Source organism: Ursus americanus, chromosome 10 (genome assembly GCF_024610735.1).
Source record: "Ursus americanus isolate L20-20 chromosome 10, mUrsAme1.1.p, whole genome shotgun sequence".
Taxonomy (NCBI): Eukaryota; Metazoa; Chordata; class Mammalia; order Carnivora; family Ursidae; genus Ursus; species Ursus americanus.
In genome coordinates this window covers 57,164,528-57,178,268 of record NC_142136.1, presented here as the reverse complement: position 1 = coordinate 57,178,268, position 13,741 = coordinate 57,164,528, and the positions used below count along the sequence as shown (strand labels likewise).

The following is a 13,741-nucleotide window of genomic DNA, read 5'->3' as shown; positions in this document are numbered from 1 at the left end:
ATGGTGACAGTTTTACTTCCTCCTCACCAATGTAGACTTTTTAAAATTTTTTAAAAATCTGATTGCTATGGCGAGGACTTCTAGTACTGTGTTGAATAATGGTTGTCAGAGTGGACATCCTTGTCTTGTTCCCGATCTTAGGGAAAAGGCGTTCAGTGTTTCACCAGAGTAGGATGTTAGCAGTGGGTTTGTCATAGAGGACCTTTATAATGTTGAGGTATGTTACCTCTGTACCCACTTTGTTAAGAATGTTGATCATGGGGGAGCCTGTTTCTTCCTCTCTCACTCCCCTGCTTCTGTTTCGTTCTTGCTGACTGTATGTCTCCCTCTCTCAGATAAATAAATAAAATCTTTAAAGAAGAAGCCCACATCTCTAAGATCCCTATAAAACAAGGGGCACGGCCTGGGACCCAGTCAATAATTTTGGGCTCTGGAAACCCCGCAACCTCTCTTCATCAGAATGACAAGAAGGAGAAGCCCCCCCCAGCAAAGAAAAGACAGTGAGTCAGTGGCCTCTGCCACAGAAGTAACGGATATGGATGTAACCAAATTATCAGAAATGGAATTCAGAGTAACAATGGTCAAGATAATGAGTAGACTTGAAAAAAGTATTCAGGAAAATATTACTGAGAATATAGAATCCCTAAGGGCGGAAATGAGAGCGAATTTGACAGAAATTAAAAATTCTATGAGCCAAATGCAGGCAAAACTAGAGGCTCTGACGGCCAGGGTCACGGAAGCGGAGGAAAGGGTTAGTGAATTGGAGGATGGGTTAATAGAGGAAAAAATAAAAATAGAAGATGGTCTTAAAAAAATCCACGCCCACGAATGTTGGCTACGGGAGATTACTGACTCAACGAAACGATCCAATGTTAGAATCATCGGCATCCCCGAGGGGGTGGAGAAAAACAGAGGCCTAGAAGAGATATTTGAACAAATTGTAGCTGAAAACTTCCCTAATCTAGCAAGGGAAACAAAAATTCGTGTCCAAGAGGCAGAGAGGACCCCTCCCAAGCTCAACCATGACAGACCTACACCACGTCACGTCATAGTGCAATTTGCAAATATGAGATCCAAGGATACAGTATTGAAAGCGGCCAGGGCAAAGAAATTTCTCACGTACCAAGGCAAAGGCATCAGAATTACGTCAGACCTGTCTACACAGACCTGGAATGAGAGAAAGGGTTGGGGGAGCATTTTTAAAGCTCTTTCAGAGAAAAACATGCAGCCAAGGATCCTTTATCCAGCAAGGCTGTCATTCAGAATTGATGGAGAAATAAAGACATTTCAGAATCGACAGTCACTAGCCAATTTCGTAACCACGAAACCAGCCCTACAGGAGGTATTACGGGGGGTTCTATAAAAGTAAAAAGGCCCCAAGAGTGATACAAAACAGAAAGTCACAGCCAATACAAACAAAGACTTTACTGACAACATGGCAGAATTAAAAGCATATCTCTCAGTACTCAGCCTGAACATTAATGGTTTAAATTCTTGCTTTAAAACGCCACAGGGTTGCAGATTGGATAAAAAGAAATGACCCATCCATTTGCTGTCTACAAGAGACTCATTTTGAACCCAAAGATGCATTCAGACTGAGAGTAAGGGGATGGAGTACCATCTTTCACGCAAATGGACCTCAAAAGAAAGCTGGGGTAGCAATTCTCATATCAGATAAATTGGATTTTAAACTACAGACTATAGTTAGAGATGCAGAAGGGCACTATATTATTCTTAAAGGAAGTATTCAACAAGTGGATATGACAATTATAAATATATATGCCCCCAACAGGGGAGCAGCAAGATACACAAGCCAACTCTTAACCAGAATAAAGAGACATATAGATAAAAATACATTAATAGTAGGGGACCTCAACACTCCACTCTCAGAAATAGACAGAACACCCTGGCAAAAACTAAGCAAAGAATCAAAGGCTTTGAATGCCATACTCGACGAGTTGGACCTCTTAGATATATATAGAACACTACACCCCAGAACCAAAGAATACTCATTCTATTCTAATGCCCATGGAACATTTTCAAGAATAGACCATGTTCTGGGACACAAAACAGGTCTCAGCCGATACCAAAAGATTGAAATTATCCCCTGCATATTCTCAGACCACAACGCTCTGAAATTGGAACTCAACCACAAGGAAAAATTTGGAAGAAACTCAAACACTTGGAGACTAAGAACCATCCTGCTCAGGAATGACTCGATAAACCAGGAAATCAAAAATCAAATTAAACAATTTATGGAGACCAATGAGAATGAAAATACAACAGTCCAAAACCTATGGGATACTGCAAAGGCAGTCCTAAGGGGGAAATACATAGCCATCCAAGCCTCACTCAAAAGAATAGAAAAATCTAAAATGCAGTTTTTATATTCTCACCTCAAGAAGCTGGAACAGCAACAGAGGGACAGGCCTAATCCACGCACAAGGAAGCAGTTGACCAAAATTAAAGCTGAAATCAATCAAGCAGAAACCAGAAGTACAGTAGAGCAGATCAACAGGACTAGAAGCTGGTTCTTGGAGAGAATCAATAAAATTGACAGACCACTGGCAAGACTTATCCAAAAGAAAAGAGAAAGGACCCAGATTATTAAAATTATGAATGAAAAAGGAGAGGTCACGACGAGCACCATTGAAATTGGAAGAATTATTAGAAATTTTTATCAACAGCTATATGCCAATAAACTAAGCAATCTGGAAGAGATGGAATCCTTCCTGGAAACCTATAAACTACCAAGATTGAAAAAGGAAGAAATTGATTTCTTAAACAGGCCAATTAATTATGAAGAAATTGAGTCAGTGATAAACAACCTTCCAAATAACAAAACTCCAGGCCCGGACGGTTTTCCTGGGGAATTCTACCAAACATTCAAAGAAGAAATAATACCTATTCTCCTAAAGCTATTTCAAAAAATAGAAACAGAAGGAAAGCTACCAAACTCATTCTATGAGGCCAATATTACCTTGATCCCCAAACCAGGCAAAGGCCCCCTCAAAAAGGAGAATTACAGACCGATTTCCCTAATGAATATGGACGCCAAAATCCTCAACAAGATACTTGCTAATAGAATCCAACAGTTCATTAAAAGGATTATCCACCACGATCAAGTGGGATTCATACCTGGGATGCAAGCGTGGTTCAATATTCGCAAATCAATCAGCGTGATACAGCATATCAACAAGAAAAGACTCAAGAACCATATGATCCTCTCAATCGATGCCGAAAAAGCATTTGACAAAATACAGCATCCTTTCCTGATTAAAACCCTTCAGAGTGTAGGAATAGAAGGTACATTTCTCAATCTCATAAAAGCCATCTATGAAAAGCCTACTGCAAATATTATTCTCAATGGGGAAAAGCTGGAAGCCTTTCCCTTAAGATCAGGAACACGACAAGGATGCCCACTCTCGCCACTATTATTCAACATAGTACTAGAAGTCCTTGCAACAGCAATCAGACAACAAAAAGGGATCAAAGGTATTCAAATTGGCAAAGAAGAAGTCAAAATGTCTCTCTTCGCAGACGACATGATACTCTATATGGAAAACCCAAAAGAAGCCACTCCCAAACTATTAGAAGTTATAGAGCAATTCAGTAACGTGGCGGGATACAAAATCAATGCTCAGAAATCAGTTGCATTTCTGTACACGAATAACGAGAACGAAGAAAGAGAAATCAGGGAATCCATCCCATTTACAATAGCACCAAAAACCATACGTTACCTTGGAATTAACTTAACCAGAGACGTAAAGGACCTTTATTCTAGAAACTATAAATCACTCTTAAAAGACATTGAGGAAGACATAAAAAGATGGAAAGATATTCCATGCTCATGGATCGGAAGAATTAACATAGTTAAAATGTCCATGCTACCCAGAGCAATCTACACTTTCAATGCTATCCTGATCAAAATACCGAGCACGTTTTTCAAAGAACTGGAACAAACAGTCCTTAAATTTGTATGGAACCAGAAAAGACCCCGAATCTCCAAGGAACTGTTGAAAAGGAAAAACAAAGCTGGGGGCATCACAATGCCGGATTTCGAGCTGTACTACAAAGCTGTGATCACAAAGACAGCATGGTACTGGCACAAAAACAGACACATAGACCAATGGAACAGAATAGAGAGCCCAGAAATGGACCCTCAGCTCTTTGGGCAACTAATATTTGATAAAGCAGGAAAAAACATCTGGTGGGAAAAAGACAGTCTCTTCAATAAATGGTGCTGGGAAAATTGGACAGCTACATGCAAAAGAATGAAACTTGACCACTATCTCACACCATACACAAAAATAAACTCCAAATGGATGAAAGACCTCGATGTGAGACAGGAATCCATCAAAATTCTAGAGGAGAACATAGGCAGCAACCTCTACGACATCGGCCAAAGCAACCTTTTTCATGACACATCCCCAAAGGCAAGAGAAACAAAAGATAAAATGAATTTATGGGACTTCATCAAGATTAAAAGTTTCTGCACATCCAAGGAAACAGAAAAACTAAGAGGCAGCCCACGGAATGGGAGAATATATTTGCAAATGACACTACAGATAAAGGACTGGTATCCAAGATCTACAAAGAACTTCTCAAACTCAATACACGAGAAACAAATAAACAAATCAAAAAATGGGCAGAAGATATGAACAGACACTTTTCCAATGAAGACATACAAATGGCTAACAGACACATGAAAAAATGTTCAAAATCATTAGCCATCAAGGAAATTCAAATCAAAACCACACTGAGATACCACCTTACGCCAGTTAGAATGGCAAAAATAGACAAGGCAAGAAACAACAATTGTTGGAGAGGATGTGGAGAAACGGGATCCCTCCTACATTGTTGGTGGGAATGCAAGTTGGTACAGCCACTCTGGAAAACCGTGTGGAGGTCCCTTAAAAAGTTAAAAATTGAGCTACCCTATGATCCAGCCATTGCACTACTGAGTGTTTACCCCAAAGATACAGACGTAGTGAAGAGAAGGGCCATATGCACCCCAATGTTCATAGCAGCAATGTCCACAATAGCTAAATCGTGGAAGGAGCCGAGATGCCCTGCAACAGATGACTGGATTAAGAAGTTGTGATCCATATATACAATGGAATATTACTCAGCAATCAGAAAGAATGAGTTCTCAACATTTGCTACAACATGGACGGCACTGGAGGAGATAATGCTTAGTGAAATAAGTCAAGCAGAGAAAGACAACTATCATATGATTTCTCTCATCTATGGAACATAAGAACTAGAATGATCAGTAGGGGAAGAAAGGGATAAAGAAAGGGGGGGTAATCAGAAGGGGGAATGAAACATGAGAGACTATGGACTATGAGAAACAAACTGAGGGCTACAGAGGGGAGGGGGGTGGGGGAATGGGATAAACCGGTGATGGGTAGTAAGGAGGGCACATATTGCATGGTGCACTGGGTGTTATACACAACTAATGAATCATCGAGCCTTACATCGAAAACCGGGGATGTACTGTATGGTGACTAACATAATATAATAAAAAATCATTATTAAAAAAAAAAAAAGAATGTTGATCATGAATGGATATTGAATCTTGTCAGATGCTGTTTCTGCATCTGTTGAAATGATCATGTGACTTTTATCCTTCATTTTGTTAATGTGTATAATGCTGATTAATTTGCATAAATTGAACCATCCTTGTGCCCCTGGAATAAATCCCACTGATTGTGGTAAATGATCCTTTTAATGTATTTTTTAATTTGGTTTGCTAATATTTTATTTGCATCTACATTTATCTACTGGCTTGTACTTTTCTTGTGGCATTCTTGTCTAATTTTGGTGTTAGGGTAATGCTAGCCTCATAAAATGAGTTTGGAAACGTTCCTTCCTCTATTTTTTTTTTAATAGTTTAAAGATAGTTGTTATCTCTTTTTTAAATGTTTGGTAGAATCTACCTGTGAATCAGCTTGGTCCTGAACTTTTGTTTTTTGGTAATTTGTTGATTACAGATTCAGTTTCATTACTATTAATTGGCCTGTTCGGATTTTCTATTTCTTCCTCATGCAGTCTGGGAAGATTTTATATTTCTAGGAATTTATTCATTTCTTCTAGTTTGTGTAAGTTGGCATATAATTTTTTGTAGTAATCTCATTTTTTTTGTATTTACCATTTGTAACTTGTCCTCTGTCATTTATGATTTTGAGTCTTTTTTTCTTGATGAGTCTAGCTAAAGGTTTATCAGTTTTGTTTGCTTTTTCAAAGAACGAGCTCTTAGTCTTGTCAATCTTTTCTGATGTGGGCGCTTGTTTTGGTCTCTATTTTATTTATTTTTGCTCTGATCTTTATTTTCCTTTTTTTTTTATTTTTCTTAAAGATTTTATTTATTTGAAAGAGAGAGAACAAGCGGGGAGGTGGGGCAGAGAGGGAGAAGCAGGCCCCTGCTCAGCGGGGAGCAGGGAGCCCAATATGGGGCTCGATCCGAGGACCCTGGGATCATGACCCAAGCCGAAGGCAGACACTAAACCGACTGAGCCACCCAGGCGCCCCTGTTCTTTCTTTATTATTTTCTTTTTTTTTTGCTAAGTTTGGACTTTGTTCTTTTTCTGGCTTCATTAGATGTAGAAGTAAATTGAGATTTTTCTTGTTTCTTGAGGTAGGCCTGTATCGCTATAAACGTCTTTCTTAGAACTTCTTTTTCTGTGTCCCAAAGATTCTGAATTGTCGTGTTTCCATTTTCATTTGTCTCCAGGTATTTTTTCTTTTTGATTTTTTGTTTACACATTGGTTGTTTAGTAAAATGTTATTTAGCCATGTTTGTGTTTCTTCCACTTTTCTTGTAATTGATTTCTAGTTTCATATGGTTGGATAAGACAGTTGATATAATTTCAGTCTTCTTAAATTTATGAAGACTTGTTTTGTGGCCTATTACGTGATCTTGAATGTGTATTCTGTGGTTTGACCTGGAATGCACTATATATCTCTGTTAAGTCCATCTGGTTTCATGTATCACTCAAAGCCATGGATTCCTTACTGATTTTCTGTCTCAGTGATCCATTGATATAAGTGAGGTGTTAAAGCCCCCTACTGTTATTGTATTACTATCAACTTCTCCCTTTATGTCTGTTAATATTTGCCTTATATGTTTAAGTGCTCTTATGTTAGTTACATAAATACTTGTTATATCCTCTTAAAGAAGTCATCCCTTTATCCTTATGTAATGACCTTTTTTGGTCTCTTGTTACAGTCTTTGTTTTAAAATCTGTTTTATCTGACGTGAGTATACCTACCCTAGCTTTTTTTTTTTTTTCCAGTTTCATTTGCAACGTGTTATTTTTCTGTCCCTTTACCCTCTGTGTCTTTAGGTCTGAAGTGAGTCTTCTGTAGGCAGCATATAGATGGGTCCTGTTTTTTTATCCATTCAGTCATTCTCTTTTGATTGGAGTGTTTAGTGCATTTACATTTAAAGTAATTATTGACAGGTATGCACTCACTGCCATTTTGTTGTTTTCTAGTTTTTGTAGTTCTGTTTTCTTCTTCTCTTGCTCTTTTCCCTTGTGGTTTGATGGCTTTCTTTAGTGTCATGCTTGGATTCATGTCTCTTTACTTTTTGTGTATTTATCATAGGTTTTTGGTTTGTGTGTGGTTACTGTGGGGTTCATATGTAACATCCTGTGTGTATAGCAGTCTATATTGAGTTGATCGTCAGTTAAGTTCGAACACATTGTAAAAGCACATTGTTTTTATTTCCTCCTCCACGTTTTATATATGTCATATTTTACATGTTTTTATTTTGTGTATCCCTTGGCTAATTTTTGTATGTGTAATTTAACCTCCTTACTAGTTTGTAAGTGAACACACTACTGGGTGTGGCAGTGCCGGTGCCTGTGGGCAGGTGGGTTGCATGGGCTGGTTTTTCAGGGGAGAGCAGGGACAGGGCACATGGTGCTGCAGGGTAGATGGAGAGTGTCAGAACTGGCTCAAAAGCCTCTGGTTCTCTAGGGTGGGGGGCAAGAAAAATTGCATCAGCCAGCACTTTTGTTCCCAGAGAACAAAAGAAGTCTGCAGATCTCTGCCCCTCTGGCATACATCCTCAAGTTAGTCAATGAATCTTTCCCTGTATGCCAGGTGCCTTTCAGACTCCTGCGTCTGTGCTGTGTCTTGGGCTGTTGTTGAGCATGCTGGCTATTCAAGGGCCAAGACTCCGTTTCCAGTAGCTCCCTCGCTCTCCCTGAGTTCAGCCCCACTGGTTTATGAAGCTCCCAGAAGGAGGCCTTGCTGATTTTCAAAACCAGATGTTTTAGGAACCAGCCTTCACAATGTGGATCCCCAGGGCCAGGGGTGCCCAGCGTAGGGCCTGACACCCTCACTCCTTTGTGCCCGCGATGTCCCTAACATTTGTGGGGTGTCACACCTGGGGTTTACTTCCCGATTGTGTCTGTACCCCTCCTCATGTGGCTGCCGCTCCAGGTCTAGCTGTGCAAGGCCTGTTCTGCCTGTCCTCAGGGGCTTTGCAGAGTGAGTTGTAGTATGTGTAGTTGTTGCCTTACCACAGGGGAGGAGGGCGAGTTTGGGACATTTTCTACCCCACCATCGTCCTGGACTCCATCCTGTAGTTACTTAAATGCCCAGGTGATTCTGATATGCAGCTGAATTTGAAAACCACTAGATTGAGATTTTGTCCCTCGGGTAATGATAATTTCAGCTAGGGTTGCCATTAAAACAGGAATGGGCATGTTCTTTTTCACCGATCCCATATTCCTTCAGTGGGTAGTTTCTGAGTACTATTACGTGCCAGACACCGTGCTGGGGACTTGGATGAAACTTGCTTTGAAATGTAGCATTATTGCGAATCTCCGGGTACTGTGGTAAAAAATCAGAAATGTGAATGTGAGGTTTTCAGGGATCACACGTGATGGTGCATAAAAATCCAGATTGTGTACTGTTGAGACAAATCTGTTTTTAACATTTTATTTTAGAAAACGAGCGGGGAGAGGGACAAGCAGAGCCTGACGTGGGGCTCCATCTCACAACCCTGAGATCGTGACCTGAGCTGAAACCAGGAGTCAGCCGCTTAACCAGCTGAGCCACCCTAGCGCCCCTGGTTTTTCGTTCTTGCATATTTCCACTGATGTTCTTATTCAACAAGTTGTTTTAAAATTTAAATGTTTATTTTGAAGCAGATGTATGCCCATGTAGTGACAGCGGCTGAAAAGAAATTTAAAAACCAGATTTTGTGATAACCGGTAAATTTGGTACAAGTGGAGTAGAAATATTCAAATTTATTATATCTGTAATGATGAGCTGGAACGAGTCTCAATAAGAACACTTTATGCATTTATTCAACATTTATTGAGCATGCTGGGTGCTGGGAACGTGCTGGGAGCAAAACACAGGAAGAGTGAGGTCTTGCCCTCAGCTTATACCCTACCGGTGTGACGGAAGATGCAGTGCATTACACTGGGAAGTGAGGGGAAGGAAAAGTACTCCGATGGAATGGGTGGTAGACCTGGTATAATGAGATCTGCAGGAGGAACAGACAGAGAAAGGTAAAAGAGGAGTTACGGCTTCACAGCAAGATGTGCAGAGGCCCTGGGGAGCACTGACTTCCAGGAGCACCTTGTGTGTTATTAGAATCAACGTAGATCCCTGGAGTGAGGGAAGGGTGGGAGGCAATGCACCAGGACGAAGCTGCCAGCGGATTTTCAGTGCAGAGCGTGGGAGAGATGGGAGGTATGATCCAGTTTACTCAAGTAGAATCTGAGAAACATTTTATTGGAGAGCAGAAGTGAGATGAGAATAAGAGGGAGGCAGGATCAAATGAAAGGTGGATCGGCAAGAACAGGTAAGAGTTGATGAGGACTGAAGTTTGAGGTCCAGAGAGACATGAGAGGCCTAGTTCTAAAGATGTTGGCTTCCACAGGTCAGGTCTTCAGTGTGCAGCCTGCTTGCACCTGAGCCTCATTCCTGGTTTAGGAAATGGTAATCCTTAGAAGACACAGAAGACACTGAAGTAGAACTTGACCTCACGTCTCTATCTTCTTGAAGAGAGTACATGGTTTGGTTTAGGTCCTGAAGTACCTCAATCTCTTCCTTCAGTTGCTGCTGCCTTTCTTCATATTGATGGATTTTTTTCTGTATTGCTATGATAAAAAGAAATGAAATTTCAGGTTAGTAGTTTTATAAACAATGTACTATTTCTTTTTTTTAATGATTTTATTTATTTATTTGACAGAGATAGAGACAGCCAGCAAGAGAGGGAACACAAGCAGGGGGAGTGGGAGAGGAAGAAGTAGGCTCCCAGCGGAGGAGCCTGACGTGGGGCTCGATCCCAGAACGCCGGGACACGCCCTGAGCCGAAGGCAGACGCTTAACGACTGCGCCACCCAGGCACCCCAACAATATACTATTTCTAGCCTCTTTCACTTGGAAGTGCATAATACACACTTCTGTGAGCCAGAAGAATCTAGGGCCTTGTGAGCAGGAAATGATTCTTTTATGTCTTTGCTTCCTCTTCTAATTCAGGATAGAATTCTAGTTTTTATCACATAAAGCTGGTCAGTACATCTTTAGTCCCTTTTGTGTATCTTTGAGAAGTCAGAAGTAGGGACTGTATAGCCTTCATGCTACACTGTACCCCTTTGTTGAGAGATAATAAGTGGGGAGAGCTTGTGCTTAGAATATCAAGGATAAGGGCAAATCTTTCATAAAAATGCATCCAATTTTTAACGTTACATAAAAGCTTTTGGTTTTATTTAGAAATAGGAAGGCCTTTAATGTGGAAACTTAGGAAGATTAATAAGGCTTTATAAATAACAGTATTGCTCAGTGACAATGTCATTTTTTGAAACTTAAAAGTTGAAGAATTTAAAAACACACACATACAATCTTTCTCTAGAATACCTGTAGTTAACTTTCTGGAACATTAGAACTGAGCAACATTAAATTAAGTAAGAGAGTCTGTCTCAGTAGGGATGTCAAGTTAGGCCTTTTAAGTTGGTTCTAATGCAATTCCAAATAGTGTCTCCTCTTGGTGCCCCCACATCCCCCAAGTACTACACTGTAATGTATATCCTCCCAACTAACCCGTGCACGTAGTGGAAATGTGACTTTTATATGAAAGTAACACAGATCAAAGTCCCCTAATAAGGCTTTTTAGAAGATTTTAAAGGATTCTGTTAAAAAGTATGTGGATGCTCGCACTAGCAGTGAGCAGTCCGAGAATGAATGTAATACAAAATCTGAATGGAGAGGACACTGCGGTTGTGCAGCTTAGGGGGAGCTGTTCACGCCCAGTTCTGTGTCCCACTCGGGCCGGGATGTGCAGTGCACAGCCTGTCCAGAAGTCAGATCAGACTCACCTATAAGTGGAAATTTAGCCGGTTTCGAAAGCATCTTAATGGTGGGAGGACCTACTCACTAAAGGGTTGAGGTATTATTAACATACAGTGAGTGTCAGATTAGTTTCAGGTGTACAATATAATGATTCAACAAAATCTTTCTATAAAATAGCAACCATCTAAGTCTCTGCCCCCACCAGGCTTGCTTCTTTTTCAAAAATGTCTTTTTTTTTCTTGCTCGTCTTTAGAATCAATGAACTGCAACCCTCCTTCCCCCGGTTAGATTGAGGATTAATATTCGGAGAATTAAAATTTGTACACATCAAATCAAGTGAGAGGGAGTCAAGCAGCAGTGTGGTCATGGCCTTGCCACAGCCCAGCTCCTGCTGAGTCCCGAACCTCCCATTTTGCAACCAGAGTAGAAACAAAAAATCGAGTTTTTTCTGATTACTAAGGTCTTGTGTATATGTAGAAAATGTGGACAATCTGTCCAGCCACCTACAGATAACGACTGTTCCCATACAGGTGCATTGTGGGGTGGGGGGGGCTCGTATTGCTTTATGGTGGACTTTTTCATTTAGTAAGATGATGTACATTCTTTTAGAATGATTATCACCTGAATAGTATTATATTACTTCAGTATATATAAATATTTGTAAACTATGCTGCTCGGTTATAACTCATACCTGCTTGAAAATTTACAAATGTGTCTTCAAACAATTTACAGTCAAAAAGTGAAGTCCCGATTTCTTCATAGTCTGTAGGGAGAAAAACATTTTCAGTTTTAACTTAAATAATTGATATAGGCAGAAACCCCTTACACACTAACCCCAAATAAGGAGAAGTACACAGAACAGTCCAGCACTGTGCAACTTCCGTATCAGTCTGCGGGAGCAGCAGTGTCCCCGGGGGACTGGGCGGGGGGAATGCAGATGCCTGGCACCTCTACCAATCAGAAGCTCCAGGGCTGAGGCCTGCTGATGTGTTTTAACAAGCCCTCCAGGGATTCTGAGGGGCATGTTCAAGTTTGAGAAGTACTTAAAGTAAAGAGGAAATGAATGGAAGAATGTAATGAATGAATTTTTTGGAAGTTTGCTTTTAATTTCACTTTTTGATTTTGTCCTATAGAAAATAATCTCTTTCAAATAATCACCTACTTGATATTGGTGCCTACAATATAAACTGTCAAGCTTTTCCTTGTAGACTGCTTTATCATCAAGTTTTTAAGCTCCCGGTGTAGGGTCGAAGAAGGCTAAGTGGCTCCATATACAAATGGAACTCTAAGAGCTCTTTATGCAGGGTCACATTAACTAAGGGAAACATCAAACCATTTTTTCTTCTATAAACTTTGAGTTGACATTATCAAAAAAGACATAACAGAATTTGAGTCAAATCAAAACTGTAACATGATGCCATTCTCCGATGTTAGCAACAAGCGGTGAGGGGGCAGATGTGTGACTGCCTGTGGTTCTGAGCGGACACTCAGCTACCCGCTTCTGCAACACCCATCACAGCTTGCAGGGCACCAGGCTGCTTTTCACTGAATTAATGAGTTTGTGAATATCCCACATCCTGTTGATGCATAAAAGACTAGAGATCTGGAAAAGACATTGCATAGAAAGAAAATGTGTACTTTTGCTTTGTTTTACAAGTAGGTTTGCGTGAAGTCCCTACATGTAGAAATGTTTCGGTACCTGAATCAGAAGCGGTGTCACCCATGAGTCTTTCCTGAATCAAATGAAGTTTGTCTAAAATTTCTTCAAATAAATCATTAAGAAGCCCCGCTTCCTTACATTTCCTAAGAAAATCAATCTTCACAGTTGCATCTAAGAACAAGAAACACAAATCTTAGGGCAGCTCTCATGTCCCTTTACGGTCATTTCTTCAGACCTTGCGTAGAGGTGGGTGAGCGCAGTCAGCAGGATAATAAATACAGCACCTCTGTCTTTTAATTGTAATTTCATCATACCTCGTGTTTTCCTCACTGAAACAATGTTACAAAAAGTGAAAATAAAAACTTTTCTGCCTAGACTATTCAAGAGAATTTTCTAAAATTTAGCTTCAAATCTCTGAGATAATAGCTCCCATCATTTTTTCTGTCACAGTTACTGTGTGTTACTATGGAATGTCTGTTTCCCTGACAGCTACAGTGACGGCTTCCGGGGTCACAGTACAAGAGGTAGTAGCATGGGACTGGATTCTGAGCTCAGGTAACCCTGGCTTCTAGACCAGGAAGTGTATCCTTTCTTTCTTAATACCAAAGAACAATAGACCATCCCCACCTTTGAGCTGGGACTATGATACAGTGGATAGTTATTGTAAGAATAAAAACCTTTTATCATTAAGTCTAGAAGAATAAAGTGGGAGACCAACTTTGAAATAAATGGGTTATTTTTATAAGTACTGTAGGTCATATT

At 40.2% G+C, this 13,741-nt stretch overlaps 1 protein-coding gene across 2 annotated transcripts in view; it reads right to left on the bottom strand.

Annotated features, from left to right (window-relative positions):
* Window positions 1-9,298: 9,298 nt before the first annotated feature.
* PHF11 (PHD finger protein 11) overlaps window positions 9,299-13,741 on the bottom strand; it is a 29,871-nt gene continuing 25,428 nt past the window's right edge. Inside the window, exons 9-11 of one of the 2 annotated variants that reach the window (XM_045796836.2) lie at window positions 13,019-13,150; window positions 12,011-12,082; window positions 9,299-10,127 (exon numbers count right to left, since the gene is read on the bottom strand). In XM_045796836.2, coding sequence (XP_045652792.1) covers window positions 9,946-10,127; window positions 12,011-12,082; window positions 13,019-13,150 — 386 coding nt within the window. In that variant the 3' untranslated portion in view covers window positions 9,299-9,945. The remainder of the gene's footprint in view (window positions 10,128-12,010; window positions 12,083-13,018; window positions 13,151-13,741) is intronic. The other variant, XM_087865155.1, reaches the window with a different exon arrangement.